The following is a 22514-nucleotide window of genomic DNA, read 5'->3' on the forward strand; positions in this document are numbered from 1 at the left end:
AACAGAAGTCAAACCTATAATCTTCGGCGTGTAATACTAATAGCCTATCACCGAACCAATTTACCATCATAAAAAAAAATTGAAGTTTTTTTCTCGGAAATTACTGGCTAGTGCACGCTGGAACCTTGCCATACGAATATCTACCCTACCACTACAGGAAGCCACGTCACAACCTCAATTTTCGAAGCTGTAGCCTCTCCATGTAAAACGATTGCGTCGTAAATATAGTAGATTTTGCTTAAATGTTTTGTGACATTCATACCACCTTTATTGCATTTGCTACAAAGGAGCGCTTGGGTGTGTTGTTTATAAAGAGGCAGGTGGGGATTATATTTCTAATGCATATTGAACGAATTGGTCTTAACTCATAATCATGCTGTAAGAAGGAACGAACTCGTGAGGTAGTGGTTATCGCACTGGGTTGTCACTCTAATGGTCGTAGGTTCAAATCCCCACGGTGGCAAAAACTTTTCGTAAGCTTTATTCATTCCCATTGTTACTATTTGAATTAGTCTTCTTTGAAACTAACAACGAAAGATTATACAATTAACTCTCTCTCTTTCAAAATGATAATATGAATTGGAAATTTACTTTAAGAATTGGAAATTTTAGTGGTCTCGACGCATCTAAAATCCAAAACACTAGATCGACGTTATTTTCTACTGAATTCTAAATCCACATTATACACAGATAGGCTAATGGGGTATGGACCTACAGTTTACAGTGAGATACGAACCACTATGTGTCTCCACTTGTTATCCTGCACTGAACGTAAAACAAACAGCTCCACGCCCCCATTTTTAAAACAAATTTATATTAAATATGGTATTTATAAGATAATCATCATTGATTTGATTGTTTTTATTACTGAACGTCAAATAAAACATTTTCCACAATCACCTCTTCGTCCCATCTCTCCCAATATCTTTCTGTCCCTCTCTTTTCCTCCTTCCCCACCCCCACACACATGTATCAAAATAAATATTTTCTTAGGTTTGTATGTGTATAAATATAACATTAAATACCCCCAAAAATACTATTTATTTTCTACTTTCCATCACCCCTCTCCCACTCCCACAACCCCTCATTATTATTGGCGTTCGCCAGACCAAGTGGTAATGTATCGACGTCTTGTAATCAGTGTGTCCTTTTCCGAGTTCCAGTCAGGTCGCATAAGGTTTCAGATTTCAATTTAAATGTATCCCGAGTCGTGATTAGCCTATGTGTGCATAAAGTGATGTTAAAACGAACTCTTGACTTCAATAATACAAGTTGTGTATTTTCTTTCAGCTGTGGTTCCCTCTTTTCGCGAGAAATAACGAATTAACCTAATCATTAACTCAACAAATAAAAATGCATCTCTAAATTAATTAATGAAAACTGTTATTACACCCAAACCACTATTTTATCGTAAATGTAAATGAAATGTCATCTCACGTAGTGAAAACAATGTGAAAATTGTTCTAATGAGTGATTATTGATTGTCAAACACATACATGAATACATTATATTAAGCTCGTGAACTATAATTGGGACAATTTAATACTAATTTGAAACGATTAAAGGCAATTAAAACGACAAAGTAAACTTTTGCACAATCTTTCTGCCGATTCGCATTAGTGAAACAATATTTAACCAATGGGGACGTTATCTCATATTTGGAAATGCTGCATTGGTTGAACTTCCTGTGGACAAGACCGTGAGTCACGCCTCCTGCTCCTCCAAATCGAACTTCACTCTGATTGGAGGATCGTATATTTCACAACACTTCCTTGTTTCAGAGTTACCAACATAATTTCGTAAGACGTTGGACTTAGAAAAAATCCATGCGACAGATTTTTTTAACATGACTGTACCTTTCAAAGTACTGTGCAATGCTCAAAACTTTATATATTTTCGAATGTACAGCATGTAATGATAGAATCACTAGAAGATCCTTTTTTTTTATTTGTTTTTGTGTATGTTCAATGTTGTTCTTCTTTAGTGACAGCTATACTTCTTTTTTATACAGTTTCCAATGTAACCTGCTGTAGGGTTGGCCTACGTGATGGTGAAAGCCAGCATGTAGAAGGCAGTTAGTTTTAAATTCTTGTCCTTTCAAACCTGAAGGGGGTGGAAACGTCCAGTTGACTGTCTTTTTTTTCGAATCGCCTATATAAGGGAACCGATTGAGTAACGGGGGTTGACATTCTTACATTTTTTGGGCAAGAGGGGAGACCTTTGGAAGGTTCTCTTGGTGCCGGAAAGTGGCTGTGGCTAGTCTCGAGGGTTAGCAGTCACAGTTGAACCATTTTTTCATAGAAAAGTGGTTTGGTGTCAAGCCAACCCTTAGTTTTCAGTGGACATTGTTATTGTTCTTAGAAAAACATTGTATCCGGGGGATTAAGGGACGCATTTCTTTTCAAGTATATGTCCATCCGTTGGTGAAAAGCCAAGTACCTTGTTGCATGAAATTATTAGTTTAAAATTGTAGAGTCTGCACTGTTAAGGTGTCCGGTTTTTATTTAATGTGGGATTAAAGGGACAGTGACAGGGTTGGAAAAGAATCAATACAGTTTTGTTAATTTCAAGAATAGCGGATAATTAGTTGTTGTAATTTCAATCAATTTTAGTCCCTTTTTGCATAGCAATTTATAGAACAACAAGAAAGGGAGGGAATTAGAGAACCATGTCATGTATACAAGTCTCAAGCTTGATACATTTTTGAAATAGTATGTCATTTTTTATGTGGGGGTTATTTCTTATGTAATTCTTTTGTATATATCAAATCAATGAAATAAATAGTATTTTTATACGTATATTTTTAAACTGAGGTTGCCCGCGGTGGCTCAGTCAGTAACGCGACTGACTACCATGCTAAAGGTCCCGGGTTCGATCCCCGGCCGGTTCAAATCCGGGAACTTTTCTGACGGTGGAAGCGGCCCCGGCGCCCACCCAGCGTCGAATAACATGGGTACCTGGGGGAAACCCTGGGGGGTAAAGGTGGTCAGGGGCGTGATGCTGATCACATCACCCCCACTCACGACCGGATCAAGAAAGTGTGGGGCGTTACCCCCACACCCCCTATAGGCCTTCATGGCGTGGTGCTATGCACAGGGGAACACTTTACCTTTTTTTTTTTTATATTTTTAAACTGAACTTCTGGACTATCATTCAAGATAAAAGAACAGAGGTTTTCCCTAATGTCCATGGTAAAGAATATGGTAGTTATTCAATGTCTTTAATTCGATTGAACCATTTTGTTAGTTTATTTAAATTGCCTGGGGAAGTAACGAAAACAAGTAACAGGTCGAGCCAAGGCAGGTTACTCTCCACAGAAGAGAAATAGAGCATAACAAGCAAAAACACTATCGTGACGAGGGAAAGTGATAACTATCACATTTATAGACATGTTTCAAGTCTCCTACTATCCAGTTGTCTTGTGGAGTAGGTGGTAAAATGCTCAAATTTGAAATTCTTTATTCATTCAGTGAATGAGACAAGCCTCTCCAGTGTTTTCCTTATGTTATTTTTTTTGACATTGAGAGTTGTTGGTTAAGAAACGTAGTGATTAAAAATACAAGAATACAAAATATTCGAGCGCTGTCATTTTGACCACATGCGCCTCCTCACGTAAGAAGTTGCCACGTGCATGTTTACATGGCATGTTGCCATGTAAAATAATTTTGTTTCAGAATTTTTTTGTAATAATTCAATGTAGTATTCGAATTATTTTTTTTCATCTGCTGAGCTTATTTTATTTATTTCCGGATGCTGAAGGTAGATGTGAGAGTGAAAAGCTACATTTGTTTCACACCCTATTGCAGTTGACACATTTAATTCACGAGCTACCCACATAATTGAGGTTTGCCATATGTGAGAAGTTGTGCAAATATTTTGAGACAAATTTTTTACATATTACTGTTGTACTATTCACTCAAAATAATTTGTCATTATTTTCTTTGTATATCAAAATAAACTTCTATCAGTATCTTCCAGAGGAAAGGAACTGCTTAATGTTAGATTTGATGTTTTGTGCCTGGCTGAATATATTATAATCACCTCATGGAAGATTAATGGTTTTTGTTCGTAAGACAAAACAAAAACAAAAAAATAGCCTTCCCTCTTATATCTTAAAGAAGAAAAGAATGAGTTATTGAATTGGAAACACTGCAGCATCAATGCTGAAACTGTATGCTAGACTAGGGGGAGAGCTGCACAGCTATCAAGGTCACCAGCACCTGAAGAGAACAAGCAATGTTAGTCACAAGTCTGGAAGGAACTTATGTAGTGTTTCATTCTTTGGCTATTTGGCCTCAGAAAAGTGATTTGTTGTCATTTTGAGCTCTCCAAGAATGACCTCAGATGACGATTTATTCACAAATATATATTTCCTCCATTAATGCATATTGGTTGTTTCTTCTTTTTTTGTTATTGTGGTTATCAATAGCTATTTTTCAAGGTTCGAACATAGGTCCCTGTTTTCATACAGTAATGTGCTAACCACTTTGCCATGGAGGCTCTCAATTGCACCAGAAAACCTGAGATTAGAACATTTTAAGTGTTTAGACAGATTAACATTGCACATGAACCAAAAACGACAATTTCATCTGTGTTGTAAGAATATGGTTCTGCCCTAAGAATTGAAGGTGCTCCTCCTCCTCATTAATATATTTTTTTGTAATAGTTAAACATTGCTGTTCTGCAACACACAACCTCGACTTGACATGACATGGCCATTCCTTTGTGTCCTTCCTTTCTATTTCAGTTATATTATGTCGCCTTCTTGCCTCATGGGTTAATTGTGGTAACAGGGATGAATAAGCAACTGATGACAAGGATGTGATTGGACAAACACAGAGATACACCCGTGCCTTAGTCATGGTTCAAACTTATGACCTCTGGCTTCGTAGCACGTTGTGCTCTGCCACATGTTTCTTTCCATATTCAGTCACCATTATTGTGAAGAGGTAGAAAACAACATTACTCAAGCAAATTGCACACACACACACAAAACATCGATACGTCTAAGTTGTATGAAAATGAGAAAGAATCAGTTCCATTTGTTCATTGAAACTTTTACAGAAAGATATTACATGGAATGTGACATATAGCATGGTATTCTACAAAAATAATATAAATATCTACTGTGTGTGTGTGTGTGTCCATCTAGACCTCGGATTTTTATGTAATACCAAAGTACAAAATACGTACATAAGTATGTAACAATAATTGATAACAGATGTACGTAAATATGTATTATCAAAAGGATATGTAGCTAAATATGTAGTATCAAAGAATATGTAATAGATAATAATAATAATCTAGTATCCAAACAATTTCAAGAATTCTGCTAGATACAGAAGGCTGATCGGGCTATATCCGACTGATTTGTCAATGCTGCTGTCACATGTGTAGTTGTGCCAGAACCTTGGAGCTAGTATTGTGTCTGTGCTTGCAGTTAGCGAAGCATCGTGTTCATGCTAGTGCTAGTGAAATGCTGCCAAAAATTAACAACCGTTATTGGGAAGGGTACATCATAGCTCTTTTCCATGCACATTTTTTGTACAACTAGTGAAACAGTGTTTAAAAAATGGTTTAACTATTGGATTGATTACAACTAAAGATATCGATCGTGGCCAGGCAAACACAAATGGTGCTCACGCAGAAACATTTGCCAACAAATGGGGTCCATTCGAGGTTGCCTCAGGTGCTTCGTGGAATTTGGCGAATTGCAGTCCAGGAGAATCCACCACCCCAACGTGATGTGGCTCAGAGCTTCAATGTTGTGCAGTCAACTGTCAACGATGTCATCGTCTTGGCCTGTGTTGCGTACGTAAGGGCTGGGATAACAACCTCTTCCCATGCCACATTGCAGAATGTAATACCAGATGCTGCAAACTGTATGCAAGACACTTGGTGGGGTCAAAATGGAAGACAGTTGTCACTTTGGATGAGTCTTACATTTATCTCATGCGTAATGGTAACATTAGGGCAATTATGTACCATGACACCTCTGGCAAGTGATGCACAGAGTTTTACCGCCAGTGCTGAGAAAGTTTATTGCAGGGAATCATGATTGTCACCAGATATGGTTACGAGGGGAAGTTGGAGATATGTAAGGTGAAGAAAATCATAAAAGTGAATGCTGCCTACTTCCAGGAATCCATTATAGTCCCAATCTATCGGACAGACATCCCTCGTTTGTACAGAGCCAACAAGAACCAGGTGTGGATCCAAATGTACAAAGCGTTCAGCCATGCCGCTACATCATCCCTCCAGTTTTATCTGCCCCCACACCCTCACTGGCATATGGAAAGCCTGTAAGGAGGAATGGGATGGAATTCCTATGCATGTGCTCCAACGTAGTTTGTTGCAGTGGAAATTGTGATGTTAGGCGATAGTCCATAATGCTGGTGGTCCCATAGAACACAACCGGTGGTGGCAGCATGGCTTTTCATAGGGTAAGTAGACTTTACATTTCGGCCAGATATAACCCAATCAACCTCTGTATATATTTTATTTGAACATATTCAGCATAATTTGAAGGATATAAGTTGTTCAAAGTAAAATTTGTGTCAAATTTATAAACTCAAGGAAGCAAAGCAACGTGTACATATTTAAGAAACCAATTTTGTCAACTATTATTTACTTTTCACATTGCAAAGTATTGTAGAATATGTAAATATGTAAGAGAGCTCTTTGTAACTTTTGAAACAAATTGCAAGAAAAACAATCACATGAAAATACCTACCTACTTTGGTACTTTTTGTATAAGGAAACATTGTGTATGTATGCTATGTACAGTAAAGTAGCTTTTTTGTCCACCGATGCCAAGTTTCTAGGTGATTTGCCTAAACCTAAAAGTGAAACGAAAATATGTGACTAGAAACAGGGGGGTGGAAGTCCAGCATCTTTCAATAAATGACACTTCCCGTATTTTTTGGTCTTCAGCGTGTCTTTCGACTTGGCAGTCAATTTTACATGACTGTAAGCACTATGCATCTCATTGATTAGAAAATGACTTCACATGAGCTACAAATTTTCTTCATGTTTCAGAAATCAAAAATACAGGAAAAGGGATGAAGATAGGAAAGAAATACCAAAATATGTTGTTTTATGTCAAGTAAATTAGCAAATATGTAACATAAAACTTATGCAAAATCATGTCAGTTATATAATTCGTTGACATTTTTCTGTTCAAGGTATGTATCTAGAATGGAATAGAGTATGTAATTACATACAAATAAGTCCACTTTTTGAACAGAAAGGCTAATCACAACTGAGCCTACAGTTTAAAGTGGGATCCAAACCACTATGTGTTTCCACCAAGTACCTACCCTGGGACTGAGCAATGTTGTGATCGTGCATAGAGCATGATGCTCGTTGAGTGGTTGACTTTCAATCTTGCGATAAAAGTTCCCAGGTTTGAGTTTTGGTTCGAGCATGGGTGTTCATTGTCAGCATTCCTTCATCAATTTCATCTATCACCACCCATTTTCATTGTTGTGACTAGACAAAAATGATATACAGGGCCGCTGTTAAGAAATGCGAGGTGTTGTGTGAAAAGGGAAAATATATACATGTTCAATTCAATGTAAAATTCTACACTAAAACCAACATGGTTATTAATGCTGCATAATTATTAACCCCCCTAACACAAGGTTTTCCGATGAACCACAGACGACATTTGGCAGCATGTAGATCTCATCAATAAAAAAAAAACCTTTCTAAGTGCTAGGTACTTCAGGCCATCTTTCGGCTCTACCAGCTCTCGAAAAACATATTTTATCATGTGTGTATGTAGCCATGCACTGCAGAGTCATGCCTACATCTGTGGCAGAGTGGTTAGCATACCATGCTGTGAGGACATGGGTCCCGGGTTCAAATCCCTTCCTGGGCATGGGTGTTCTTTGTGAGTGTCCTTTCATCAATTATATCATATAATCACTCATACTCATTGTCGCAGTTAGCCAGGAGTGGTAGAGAAGTGAAACAAAGAAGTAATTACTGTGCTCTATAGATGTCATATTTTTATATCTGGTAATGGAATATGTAGCATTCACCTTCTTTTTAATGCATTAGTGAGTTTCGTCCCTCAATATTGAACTAAGAGCAATCCGTATATGTCACGTTAAGAGTTATGGTATTTCTTTAATATTTCGAACAATAACCATTTGTTTGCCTACAGGCTGATTCCACATCAAATCGCCCAGAAAAAAATCAAAATGACACCCACTGATTCTGATTTTACTGAGACTTGGTGTATTTGTTAATACTACCAAGGTATGAACACATGCAAAATTTTTCTTCTGTAGAAGGTGCATTCAATAAATAACCGGAAAAATAGTATAAAAATATAAAATATGACCGTGATTGTTATATGTTAGTTATTTTGTGAAGGCATCTGTAAGCTATTCATAGCTGGGGCTGGCATGCCTGTCTCGTGCATGGGATGCTGAAAAACAGTTACACAAGATGGTAGCACCCTTACAGGAGTGCTCCAAGCTGGAGCAGCATATTGTCGTGAGATATTTGTTGAGTGAAGGCGTGAAACTGATAGAAATTCATCACCACATGATAGTTCAGTACAGTGACAACTGTATGAGGTGATCACAAGTGTATGAGTGGAGCTAAGAAGTTCAAACAGGGCATTTGCCACTGTTGAAGATTCTCTGTGTCCAGATCCCTCTGTCACTGCAGTCATGGAAAGGAGTGCCGGAAAGGTCATGTTAACTTTGTTTTAGGACCACAAGGGGCCAATTCTTGAACATTACATGCCAAGAGGTCAAAATGTAAACAGTACCACCTACTCCAAACTTTTGCGTGAAAAACTGAAACCAGCCATTCTGCAGAGACGAACTGGTCTGGTGCGAGATGACACACTGCCAGTGTCACATTGTCTACCATCGAGGGCCTAAAGTTTGAGTGTTTACCCCACCTTCCATATTCACCTGATCTCACGCCTTCCCATTTCCACACCTTTGGCCCACTGAAAGATGGATTAAGTGGATTGAGGTTACAGAATAACGGAATTATGACGAAATCCAGTCAGTGGTGCTTGAGTGGTTACAAGCGTCCAAAATAATTTCCCCCCCCCTTTAAAATCACTGCCCTTATCAAGCTATGGCGTAGGTGCATTAAACTGGGGGGGGGGGATTATGTTGAAACATAGTACTGTAGTTCTTTTGGTGCTTGTAATAAATATTTGTTACAACCATGTAAGCCGGGCTTACACTTTATTAGTTCTAGTAAAATGTATGTAATTATACTGCAAAATTCGTAAAAACTTCAAAGTTCATCTCGGCCCGATACCAGTCTTCGAGATCCTGTTTGTTAGATTGCAACACTTCAGGACCAGATGGCACATGAGAACTCCCGCCTTCTGCTTGGGAAAGTTGTAAGCCATCTGAATGTTGCCTTACAAATTTCTGACCACAAAGGAGCAGTGCCTACCGTCGCCCACTGTATCTGGATGGAGAAGAGCAAGGAATATAGGGAGAAGAGCACGTCGAAACCCTAGGTTTGTAAACCTATGGACAGAGGCTTACAGCAGCGTTGCAAACCTCATGTTTAGAAAAAGTGTTGTTCATGGACCTCCGCAGTATTTCTTTCCACCAGGGAGGATTAAGCAAAGTATTTTTTTTTCAGGGGTTGGGTAAACTAGGTATATTTCCCTTCTCAAAATATACTAATTCAATTTGAACTTAACATTTTTCTGCAACGCCCTTACAATAATTAACAATTTGATGTGACTGGAATGAAATTATATGTGTGAAAATGGTTAACATTCATTTTTCAGGAAGTGGCTCCTCACCTTGCCCCTTCTGGACATCCATGGTGTTGTTTAAACTCCGAAATTATGCTACATACTACTAAATTGTTCTTGGATTTTCATATTATAAATATTAATTTATGACATAAACAAATATAAATTCGAATGGTTCAACCAACGGCATGGGTTCGACGTTATGTGAAAAGTTTGAGAAAATTCAACCACAACGAAAAGTAGCTCTGTTGTTTTATTTATATCTCCAACTTACAAATGACTTTTTAAACTTGTGCGAGATTTAGCACCATTATGCTTGGGTTGGCTTCACTGAATACATGCCAGCAAGAGACAGGTCCTGCAAGAGGAGGGGCTCCAGCGTTGTCGGGTATGAATGGTTGACTGCAAAGGAAATTTGAGCCGGTGGTGCTTCAAGGAGGTTTTTTCCATGAACAGGGAATTCTGAAGCAAAAAACTAAAAAGAAGGGGAAAAAGGAGAAACCTAAAAATGAGCGGGATACAGGAAAACTAGATACACATTGATGTGCTAAATTCTTGTTTTTGTTTTTTGCTTGTAGGAGACCATAAACATTATAAATATTAAGATCTCTGTTTTCCGTTTATGTATGGACTCAGCTGGTAATAATTGAGCTAAAAAGTGAAGTAAATAAATAAATGTTAATGAAAACTGAAGATTGAACCAATTTTACAAATTACATGTCAATCAATCAATCTCCCAACTTTAATTATTTTCAAATCACAATATTTATTGTCTTGTTGAAGCCACAGTCCATGTGCAATTATTTTCAAATCACAATATTTATTGTCTTGTTGAAGCCACAGTCCATGTGCAACACTTCTTTTCCATGTGCTTCTCGTCTCTCGGCGTGGGCAAGGTTGGAAGGATGCACTCTAGCTGGCTTTTCCTCCACCTCACCAGTACCAGGTAGAAACAACTGCGAGAAGGGAAAGGGAAGATTTCTGCCTCTACCTCCCTCCCCCCTCACCACCTGCTTCAATTATTGAAAGCTCATGCTTTCAGGCCCTCCAGTCTTATCTCCTATAGGAACAGATAGGGGATTGGTTTCCCTTCGATTCCTCTTAAAGATCTTGGGGGGGGGGGATTTCTGCAGTACTTATGTTCTCTGTATTTACACCACAATTTTTTACACTTTTTACAATATGGGATGTAGTTTTATTATTTATGAAATGGAATGAATTATGTGCAGACAAAAATGCTGTTTTTTTTCAAATATGGAATATATGATGATTAAATAACAAATATCTTCTCACGCTCTCTCTCGCTCTCATTTTAGTAGTGTTTTATTTCAAACCTCTTGGCCTCCAATAAAAAAATGGGTAAGCAAAACAGTCATAAATACAGATGTATTTATTTGGGCAAGGGAACGTGAATTCTAATTGTTGTTGTTGGTTTGGTTTATTTTGCTTTACTTTTCTGCCACATTTGGTTATCTCGAAAATGAGGATGAGTGATGATATGATGAAATTGATGATGGGATGGGACCTCACAAGGAACAATTCAGGCCGGGATTCAAACCCATGACCAGCGTGCATTCTTGTTCCTATGTGTTGTACTCTGAAGTGAATAATGAAATAATTTGGAATGAAAAATTTATCCCAGAACTCAAAAAGGCAAATTGATATTATCAAAGAGACTACAAAAAGTGTGTTTTGTTACCTGTTTATCCACTTTAATATATTGAATTTTTGCTACCTCCCATCACTTTTTCTAGCTGTGTAGATTTATTTAATCATGATACATAGCTAATGAGCTTATGGAAGTCATGAGGGACAGAGAACTCTGGGACTCCTGATTTCACAGTGCCCTGCAGATGCACTGCGAGCAAATTATTATACATATATTATACATACCGCGGTGGCTCAGTCGGTAACGCATCTGACTACCATGCTCAAGGTCCCGGGTTCGATCCCCGGCCGGTTCAAATCCGGGAACTTTTCTAACGGTGAAAGCGGCCCCGGCGCCCACCCAGCGTCGAATAAGATGGGTACCTAGGGGAAACCCTGGGGGGGGTAAAGGCGGTCAGGGGCGTGATGCTGATCACATCACCCCCACTCACGACCGGATCAAGAAAGTGTGGGACGTTGCCCCCACACCCCCTATACGCCTTCATGGCGTGGTGCTTTGCACAGGGGAACACTTTACCTTTTTTTACCTTTACCTTTTCCACCTAACTTCTGCCATGACAATCAATGTTGATTAAATTAAACGGGTGAAGAGTGGTTACAATGAAACACTCATGCACAGGTCAGGGCTTGAACCCGGATCCTTCAGAAACAAGATCCTGAGATGGAGAAATTAGGGAAATCAAGCAATGCAAATTTTTTTTAAAAAAATGTTAATCATATACGAAGATGGGGTTTCAAAAATCTAATTGAAAATTACCACTGAGGCAAAATGCAGTTTGCTTTACCGATACCCATGTATCCGAATGGTTAGCACTTTCCTCCAGTCTTTGTTGTCACCCGACCTACGTGGGGGAGTGCAAGGGGTCCTGGATCAGTTGCCGGTGGAGAGACACAGTGGTTTGGATCCCATTTTAAACTGCAGGTCCAGTCCTGATTAGTCTTTCTGTGCATAAAGTGGACTTAAACACCAAATTAACCAACCCTGGGGGAGTGGTTATCACAGCACGCAATGACACCAGGAGTTCAGGGTTCAAACCCCGATCTCTGCATGGGTGTTCTTTGTGTTTGTCCCTTCATTAATTTTATTGTGTCATCTTCGTGATTAACCAAATGTGACAAAAGCAACACTAAGTAACAAAAATCAAATCAAATCGTTGATTGATTGTTTGACTTCATTTATTTTTACTTTGATTTTCCACAACTTTTGGCTAATTGCGAAGATGATGTGATAAATTTGATGAAGGAAGAAAGACAAGGAACATCCATGGCCAAGCCAAGAATCGAACCCAGGATCTCTGGCTTAGTAGTCAAATCAAATCTTTTTTTTTTATTTTGGAAAGGGGGTGGGAGTTACATGTACTTTATTTAGTAGTCACTCCTCATTTTGAAATCTTTTCCTGTCTTTGACGTTTTTTTTGGGGGGGGGAATACTGCCCTAAAGTTTGGGAGGTGTTATGACCCACACCAACCCCCCCCCCCCCCTCTTGGGCATGCCACTGATTGCTACCCCAACTGGTCGACATCACTGCACATCACTGACAATGATGCAAGCATTCATAGAATATATTTGTATACCATTCTTTATTCGAAAAACATAAGCTAAACTACTGCACATTCTGTGATCTTATTTGCTCGTCACTTCTCAGGAACATCTGGTGGTACAGCACCATATATAAACACAGCTTCAACTAGTTTTATCCTTCAAAGAACTGCAGGTTAGGATGTTAACAGATTTTTTCAAGACAATATCCAAAGAATGCTGCCACATGTCAGAACATAAAATATTTTTATTTTCTTGTTTCTTCGACAAGCTTAGGGAAACTAATCACGCTTGGAATTTTACTGTTTTTGATCCTTCTTTCAGTTCTTCATTGCATACCTGGTTCATTCGGATGCAACAATTAATCATGTGTGAGCGAACATACATGCACACATACACAGTGAGAGAGAGGGGGGAGGGGAACATTAAATTCCTCCATTAAGAACCCAGTTAATGTCTGACAAACTCAAACAAAAAACTCTCAAGAAACAAGTATACATGCCTGCATTGCTCACCCCTCAAGTTATGTGTTTCAGGGCACTGTTGACCTTGTCAGCAAGGACTTTTCCTTCCCTTCACACTCTTATCAGAATACAGGAGTAATGAAGTGTTTCCAAGTCCATTCTGTAAGAAGAGGACTGTTTCTTTTGATCGAGACAATACAAGTTATTACTAAAATTAGCCAGCCTAGGAAAGAGTTTAAAAACACATGTAATGTAAATTTTTAGTTATATTTGGGAGAGAAGTGTGCTAAAGTGAAAACTTGAATGATCACAGAAAAGTGAAAAAACTACCACTCTTTGAAAAAAAAAACTCTCAAAAACAAGGTCCCTAGCCATTTCAGGATTCAAAGTAAATTATCAAAGAAGTGTAATCCCATCTGTGAGTTCAAGCTTTAAGATAGTGTCAAAGATTAGAAGTTAACTGCCTTCAAGCCCATTTGCATGTCTGCATGTGTTAAAGCTTTTAAGTACCTGTTAACTAGTATGTTTGTGGAAATAATTTATCAATGTGAAAGAAAACATAATGCTGTTTTGTCATTCAGAATTCCACTATGTGCATCCAAATAATGCATGTGTTGTGCAAATTACCTTGTTTTATTGTTATTTTAATGTAGTATTTTTGTGAATGCAATACTGTAACACAGTTATCATCACACATGAGGACTCCAAATTAACTATACTGTGCAGTGACATAGCGGCAGCCCTACAAACCCTGAAATGCCAGGGTCACAAAGTTTAGGTGCCTCACAATGTTCAATATAATCAATACTAAATTAGTATAAAATTGGACTTAATTACGTGAGTGAGAAAACAACATTTCGGGGTACAACTGCCACCTTCTTCAGGTTCTTATTTTCTCTAGGCACTAATCATTATGTCCATAGGCAGAGTTCTGGAGGGGCCAGGGGGGCCTGGCCCCCAACTTAAAAAATACTAAAAAAAATAACATGATTAAGTTCAGTTACTACATTTTTTGTTATGAAGCCATACCGTAAATCTTGACATGATGGCTTGTGAGGTAATTGCGCCACAATAGGGGGTAGTTCTTACAAGTGGGATTGGAAACATCTGGCTCTGTTTGGCTGTCTGCACATTCTTTAGCCGGTGTTATTTGACAACATTTAGAGGAACTTAATATTCAAAGAAGTGCAAGAAGAGCTAAATATAATTAGCCCTGGACCTCATGAACTCCATAAGTTGAGCGACACTCGCTGGTCTTGCAGATCTATTTCAGTTTTAAGTGTCAAGAGAAATTATCCTGCCCTTGCTGCTGTACTCACTGCGACAGCGTCTGATTTAAGACATTCTAAAAACCCTGAAGCCAAAGGCCTGCTTTCAGCTATCAAATCGTCGGATTTCATTGTGTTTATCAGTATTTTTTGAGTATCTCCCCCTCATAAATGTTTTATCCCAGTCCCCTCAGAAAGCTGATACCTCAATAGCTCAAAGTTCCAGTGTAGCCAACGGAGTGATTAAGAAGCTTGAGTCCCAGCAAAACGAAAACACTTGGGACAGAAAATGGAATGGAATAAAGGGTGTTGACAAAGAATTAGGTCTAAACAATTTTGAAGGTGGAGGTGAGATGAAAGAAGGTAAAATCCAAAACCGCCTAGACTGATATCAAACAAATTAGATGCTTATCTGGTTTGTTCTTCAGTTGGCCAGAGAACCAGAGAAGAGACATCTGCTGAAACACTTTCTGCATTTCTAAGTGAAGAAAACTGGAAGAAAAAATACAAGTGTACTTTTTTTTATTCATTGCTGGATATTTTGATTGGCGAACTAAAAAGAAGATTTAGTGGTGAAACTTTGGAAGTTGCTGAAGCCAGTGAAAGATATATTCGTCTGGATGAAGAAGGAGCTGCATGTTTCATTGAGATTTACTCCATTTCTGGTACAATGTTGAAGGCAGAAATTACCAGTTTAAGAAATGGAAAGTTGAGGTTTGAGTTTGATATGTGTGCCTTTGAAGAATGTTGTTCCAAAGATATTGAACAGTTTTGAGCAAACATACAGAAACATACAAAAAATTTAGCATTCTTCTGAAAATTGCTCTTAACCTTCTAGCGGGCACGTTCATAATCGTGTCACCAGCGGTCACGTGATGCATTTTTTACGTCATTTAGTATAATTCATTATGAGCAAGGATTTTTATAATATAAACGTAATTTTTTTTTTGGGTCTACATTTATTTATATCATATCTGAGGTTAATATAAATGAAACATATTCAATACAAGTTATAATGCTGAAATTTTTTTTAAAAAATACAGTATGTAACTTATTACATATTTATAGCGCACCACGCTTTTCATCAGCAGGCACGTGTCGTACTTTTTACGACAGATATTCCTGCTGAAAACCTAAATGTTAAAAGTAATTTTTTTTATTTTTTTCAGCATTCTAACTCGTATTTCAATACGTTTCATTTATATTAACCTCACATATGATATAAATAAATGTAGACCCAAAACAATTTACGTTTATATTATAAAAATCCTTGCTCATAATGAATGATACTAAATGATTCACTGTCATATTGATTTTACTTCATATATGCGTCACCTAAGTCACTATCACTTTCATATTCATGTGATCCCTCTTCATCAGAAGAACCTTGAAGGATACGCTGAATTTCGCTCACGTCTACGTTTTGTCGACTCATTTTCAACAATGACCTGAATAAAAAATTATAGAACAGGAGCAGGCGCGCAGCGCAAACTTTACGACACGGTGTTCTGATCTGAAATAAACAACAATTGACAGAGTATAACATATGGATTAGTAACAATGACTGCTAATATGAAACACAAAATACCTCTTTGAGGAATACATAAAAAGCATAGGTCGACGAATTCAAAGGAAACACAAGAAAATTAAAGAAAATTACTTTTGGCGTAAATTTTGCACAGGCACGCCCGCTCGAAGGTTAACCTGCCATCACATAGTGCCACTTGTGAGAGGACATTTTCTGCTATGAGGGAAATCCACAACTGGTTGCGTTGCACAATGGGCCAAGAGAGATTGAACAATTTAATGATCTTATACTCTGAATCAGATGATGTTAAAAAAATAACTTAGATGATTTGATTGGTTTGAATTGGTGTTTTAAGTTCACTTTATGCACCGTAAGGCTAATCGGGACTGGACCTACGGTTTAAAGTGGGATCCGAACCACTGTTCCATGTGCTTCCACTGGGTATCGAACCCGGGACCCCTTGATTACAACGCGACGACGCTACCACTGCGCCATCGGGGAAGCCACGATTTGATTGATGTGTACAGTTTGAAGAAAGAAAAATGTAAAATGACTTTGTGTTGAGTCAACAGTTACCATTGAGGCATCGAAAGAACTTTTCATTTTAATTTTTCTAAAATTTCTGAAGCTTACTATTGTACCATAGCTTTTTTAAAGTACAAAGTATTGTATCAATAAGAAATAATGAAATACAAAGTGCAATAATCATACTGTTTTGCTTCTTTAAAACTGACAACCAATATACTAATTAATATTTGTTTACTTAAGTGAGGAAATTTAACATTTTCAAATCTAAAAGACCTAAAACTCACTGTTTTTAAGTTGTTTTTGGGGTCCTACCCTCACATATCCTAAATGTGCCTTCATGGCTTGGTGCTATATGCACAGGGAACTTTAAGTCAACCTTTACCTGTATATATTGTATTCGTTTCTTTACCTCTGCAAAACTAAGTTTATTTTTTACATATGCGAACCCTCTGCTATGTCAATGGCTGAGGGCCCCCTAAAGGCTTACTTATCTCCAGGCCCCACCGCACTGCGGGGTTTTGCGGCTTGTAGATCCCACACTGATCATATGCTTCTCCCAGAGTCTGGCTCCCCCAAAGCAAAAGCTCAAACTCTGCCCATGATTATGCTGTGTCACAAAGTGTTAAAAAGGATTAGGTTAGAGGTTGAGTTAAAGAACTCTTAAAGTAATCACTGCCAACATTCCTGTCTAAAAACCACCAGTTAAAAATCCCGTTTTAAGAAAGTTCCCCATTTCTCGTGAGACCTCTTAAAACCGGGGTCCTAAAAATTGTTAAAACACGTTCTGTTGCTCAGCCAGTACTGGCGATCAATGGGGTACTTTTTTAAAACAGGATTTTTAACTGGTGGTTTTTATACAGGAATGTTGGCAGTGATTATTTTAAGTGTTCTTTAACCCAACCTCTAACCTAATCCTTTTTAATACTTTGTGACATGGCATAATGATTAGTGCCTAGAGAAAATAAGAACCTGAAGAAGGGGCCAGTTGTACCCTGAAACGTTGTTTTCAAAACTTCATACTCAATCACGTAAGTCCAATTTTATACTAATTTAGTATTGATTATATTATATAGTGAGTAACATGCACTACACGTAAATATGTATCTCACAATGTTCTCTCTCTCTGTGCTCCTGATATGTTATATAATCCAATTAATTCAACAGATAGTGTTGCTTTTTTTTTTTTTTTAAAAAAAAATGGATTTACAAAACAGAAATTTGGTTCCCAATAACATATATGAAGACATCTGTGATAATAAGCAGCAGCGTACTGTCTCAGCTAGAGGGGTTCAAGCAACTTGATATATGGGTCTCCTCCAAAATGCAAAATTAACTTACTTGTTTGCAGATGGCCATCAATAAGAAAATATCCATCATCTCATACCTTTATAGTTACTTAGTTGTCGTAAACTTAGTGTAGTGAAATGTAGTACAGTTATGAATCCAGTAGAAAGATTCATTTGCTCAACCAGTCGATGCCTTATTGCTATACAATAAAGAATCAAACTTGATAATGCATGACCTTTTACCAGTAATATTAGTCTTACATGTGATATTTAAAATGGCTGGCCCCCATGGCAGAATGGTTAGTGCATCGTGCTACGACACCTGGGGTCCCGGATCGAATCCTGGCCTGGGAATGGATGTTTCTGAGTGTCCATTCATGAAGTTCATCATCACTCAATCCTCATCTTCGCAAATTAGCCAAAATTGGCACAAGTAGCAAAGTACAATAAAGCAATTCAATCAATCAATCAAGATATTTAAAATGTAACTACCCACCAAATATTTTCAAGAGGGCCAGGGGGGGGGGGGGGGGCAAGCCTCAATGTGAAATTGAAATAAGATCTGAGATAAGTTTTCCACATTGCCCACACCTGTTACGTTTTACTTCAAAGGGGCCCAAAAACTCAGTGGGAGGTGGAGTCGTCCAGGGGCAATTAGCCCTTCTGCCATGCAGGGTATACAGCGTATAGGAGTTAAATGTCACCATTATTTTGGAGGATTTTGTAAAGTCCATTTTCTTATACATTGCAATTTTGTGGATATTTCTGTCAAAGCAGTTCTTCCTTTCCAAGCTGAAGTGAAAATTCCTAGCTGCAAATTTTCCTGTGTGAGTTTGGGAATGGAAGGAACTAGGAAGGATATTTATGTGATATATGGATCAACTTGAGGACAATGCAGTAGGTGGAGCAGGATGCTTTGCAAATTATTCTAGTTGGGGTTATTTATTTATGTATTTTTCTTAGCTGGGGAGATAGCATTCCCGCGTGTCCCTTCCCCCCCCCTCACACAAACATTTCGAGCACCGATGATTTGTTAATAAAAGGATTCTTGTTTCATGAAGAAATCTTAAAGATATATCAGTGGTCTATTGGAAAGAAATGGCATCCTTAAAATTATGAATAGTAATATTGAGGTCCACTAACACCAAAATTGAACACCGTATCTGTGTGGCAACAGCCTTTTTGGGGGTTAAGTCCTTTCAATTGGCATTTCATTGAGTGACACATTTTCAGTGAATAGAGTCTCATCGCTGCATTATTATATCTCTCTCAAGACTTCTGCTGCTATTTCTTCCTAGCAGAATTAAATTGACCTCATGATGTTAGGTCACCACCGACAATCTAAGAAGTCCAGTTCAACCCCCATAACTGAAATAATAAGTTTTCTTGAGTATGTTACTCACTATTAGTAGTAGAAGCCTAATGCGAATAATTCTCATGTTGAATCTTGGCCTGGCACAGACAGGGGATTGCTTTTGTGGTTGAAGGTGCATCCATCTCAAAGTCCAAAAGAGGAGTGTTTAATAATTTCTCCAAACAGTATTTTTTGATATATCTGTGTATTATATGAAGGGCTCGAGTGTAAAACATGGTAAGTGACATTAAGAAAAAAGTTATTAGAAGCTATACAGTAGATAAATTGTTTTTGTGTTAGGTTTACCAATTTCAGAAGGCTTCACTGAGGCCATTGCAAATTGTATTATATGGCAATTTCACTTGAAAAATGAAGGATTTGCACATTTTACTCAAAAATGACCGAAATGTCACCGTGTTTTATACCTGAGTAACCTTATTTTTTTAAAAAAATGTTTCAAGCAAGGAATACAAAGGATCAGGAACAAAATATTTGGCTGCCCCCTCCTCCAGAATCCTTTCTGTACTGCTACATTGGAGTAAGAGAAAATATTTCTAATTTCTTCTTCCAGTTATTTATCAGAGATTCAGACCATACTGATTTAGTTTCGAGCAGGAACATAGCTAGGTTGTTCAGTTTGGGGTGTCCCAAACGTAAGATTTTTCTATCAAAGTATTATAAATTAAGAAACTATTTATACACCATATATAGACCTATGCTGAATGCATACATAATATATGTATGTGTGTGTATATACCGGGTGAGTTTTTTTAGCTTGACACAACGAAATATCTCAAAAAGTATGCATCTGATAAAAAAAAGTTCTGAATGAAATTTGTTCGTCACGAAGAGGCTCATCCAATGATGCCAAACTCCACCCCCACCCCCACCTCCTGGGGGTGGGTTGAGGGGCAACTTTAAAATCTCAAATGGGAACCCCCATTTTGTATTGCAGATTCAGATTCTCCAGAAAAAAATATGTAGGTTTTGTCTTAAACTTGTTTGTGGATTTGTGATAGATGACACTGTAATCGCAAAAATGAAAGATTGCGGAAATGGTAAAAAAAATGCACTTTAAATCGCAAAATGATGTGAGGCATGTTGAATTTTTATAAGAAACTGCATTTAGCATAACCCAGGAACAACGACGTGGAAGTAGCAGTATTTTGTTCCCATCGAGGTGCTTTCTTAATGTGAGTATCTCTCACCATCGGGGTGCTTGTTTTAGGTGAGTCCCCTCGTCTCTCACCATTGGGGTGCTTGTTTTTAATAATCATCTTACAATAAGTGCTCGAAAATGTCACCACCCACTTCGATACACTGATTTATCTGCACTTGGAATGCTTGGACACAACTGAGAAGCGTGCCCGGTGTAATCTTTCAACATGCATTGGTGAATCGCTTGATCATGTTCTCACGCGTAGTTGGCAGTTCATTATAAACTTCACTCTTCACGTAGCCCCACAAACAAAAGTCAGGCAAAGTAAGATCTGGCGATCTTGCAGGCCAAGACACTGGACCACCTCTTCCGATCCACTGATGGTTGTACACGAGAATCTAATACTTCCCATGCTGTAACGGAATAATGTGCTGGACAACCGTCATGTTGAAACCACATTGTCTGTCGCACATCTAAGAGAAGGTCTGCAAGCAATACTGGAAGTTCGTTGTGCAAGAAGTTTCGATATTTCTCACCATTTAAGTTCCCATCGATAAAATATGGACCAATATGTTTATCGCCAATTCCACACCAAACATTTACATTCCAAGGGCGCTGATGTTCAACTTGGCGTAACCAATGCCGGTTTTTCGACACTCCAATAATGCATGTTGTGTCGATTAATTGTACAGTGGTTTGTAAAAGTCGACTTGTCAGTGAACAAAGCTCGAGTAAAGAAATAGGGGTCTCCTTGTATTTGCTGAAGCGCCCATTGACAGAATGTCACTCAGTTCTGAAAATCATCGCCAAGAAGTTCTTGATGCAAAGAAACATGAAACAGATGATATTTTCTGCGCTTCAGTATTTGGCACACAGTAGTCTGCGAAATTCTCGATTCATGACTTATTTGTCGACTACTAATGTGCAGGTTATGAGCCACTGCAGCTAATACTGCAGTTTCATTATTTTCTCCAGCAATTGTTCTTTGGCGATTCTTTTTTTTTTTGTTGTACAGTTCCCTCGGTGGAGAACTGTTGAACAACTCTGCGAAAAGGTGCATGCGATTGCACCCGGTCTGGAAAACGTTGAACATAAAGAAATACAGCATCATTGATATTCCTGCCACTTTCTCCATAAATGTACACCATTTCAATTTTCTCTTGCTCCGTTATAGCCTGCATTATAACCACTAATGGAGTCAAGGAAGAAAAACACTACTTCCGTCCTCTTCTTCAGGCTTTGTGGCAGATTATGCCATGTCTGTTTGACTAGGAAATAAGGTCAAATAGTCTTTAGGAGAAAACATGCGGTCTTGAAACATGCTCGGCAATCTGTTCAAAATATTGTTAACCACTTATAAAACTGTAAAACATTGAAAAATTCAAAGCTCCGTAAAAACCTTTGACCATGTGAAAATAAACAATCTCACTTCCATGGAATGGATCGTCGAATTAGTCATCTTCACAGCTAATGTTGTCCTGCTGATGGCTGGTACTGGCCCTGCCCACTTGCTTCCTCCCTCCCCCCCTTTTCCTCGCTACTCCTGCATTATTACGTCATCCCTCCACCTTGGAACTCCTCTATCATCATGAACGCTCATGTCATTTCTTTCGTTACATTAAAGCCTATTTGTTTTTATCTTTTTCCATTTTTTTTAACATCTTTACCCATCTTTCCTCTACATTCACTTTCTTCAACGTTTTACAGTTTTATAATTGGTTAACCTCGTTTTTAACAGATTGTCGAGCATTTTTCAGTACCACATGTTTTATCTTACAAACCATTACACCTTGTTTCCTGGTCAAGCAGACACGGCATAATCTGCCACGAAGCCTGACGAAGAGAACAGTGTATTCTCGAGAATTGTGCCAAATCTTACTTCTTGCGATTACAGTGCCAGCTATCACAAATCCAAAAAAACAGTTTCAGACAAAACCTATGTATTTTTGTCTGGCGAACCCGAATCTGCAA

At 38.2% G+C, this 22514-nt stretch overlaps 1 protein-coding gene across 1 annotated transcript in view; it reads left to right on the forward strand.

The window, feature by feature from the left end:
* Positions 1–21815, forward strand: part of LOC145981992 (uncharacterized) — a 114616-nt gene extending 92801 nt beyond the window's left edge. The window contains exons 11-12 of the mRNA XM_083115526.1: positions 14874–15051; positions 21718–21815. Of these exons, the coding sequence (XP_082971652.1) occupies positions 14874–15051; positions 21718–21815 (276 nt within the window). The remainder of the gene's footprint in view (positions 1–14873; positions 15052–21717) is intronic.
* Positions 21816–22514: the final 699 nt, after the last annotated feature.

This window comes from Lepisma saccharinum, chromosome 2, assembly GCF_977018435.1.
Source record: "Lepisma saccharinum chromosome 2, izLepSacc3.1, whole genome shotgun sequence".
NCBI classification, from domain to species: Eukaryota; Metazoa; Arthropoda; class Insecta; order Zygentoma; family Lepismatidae; genus Lepisma; species Lepisma saccharinum.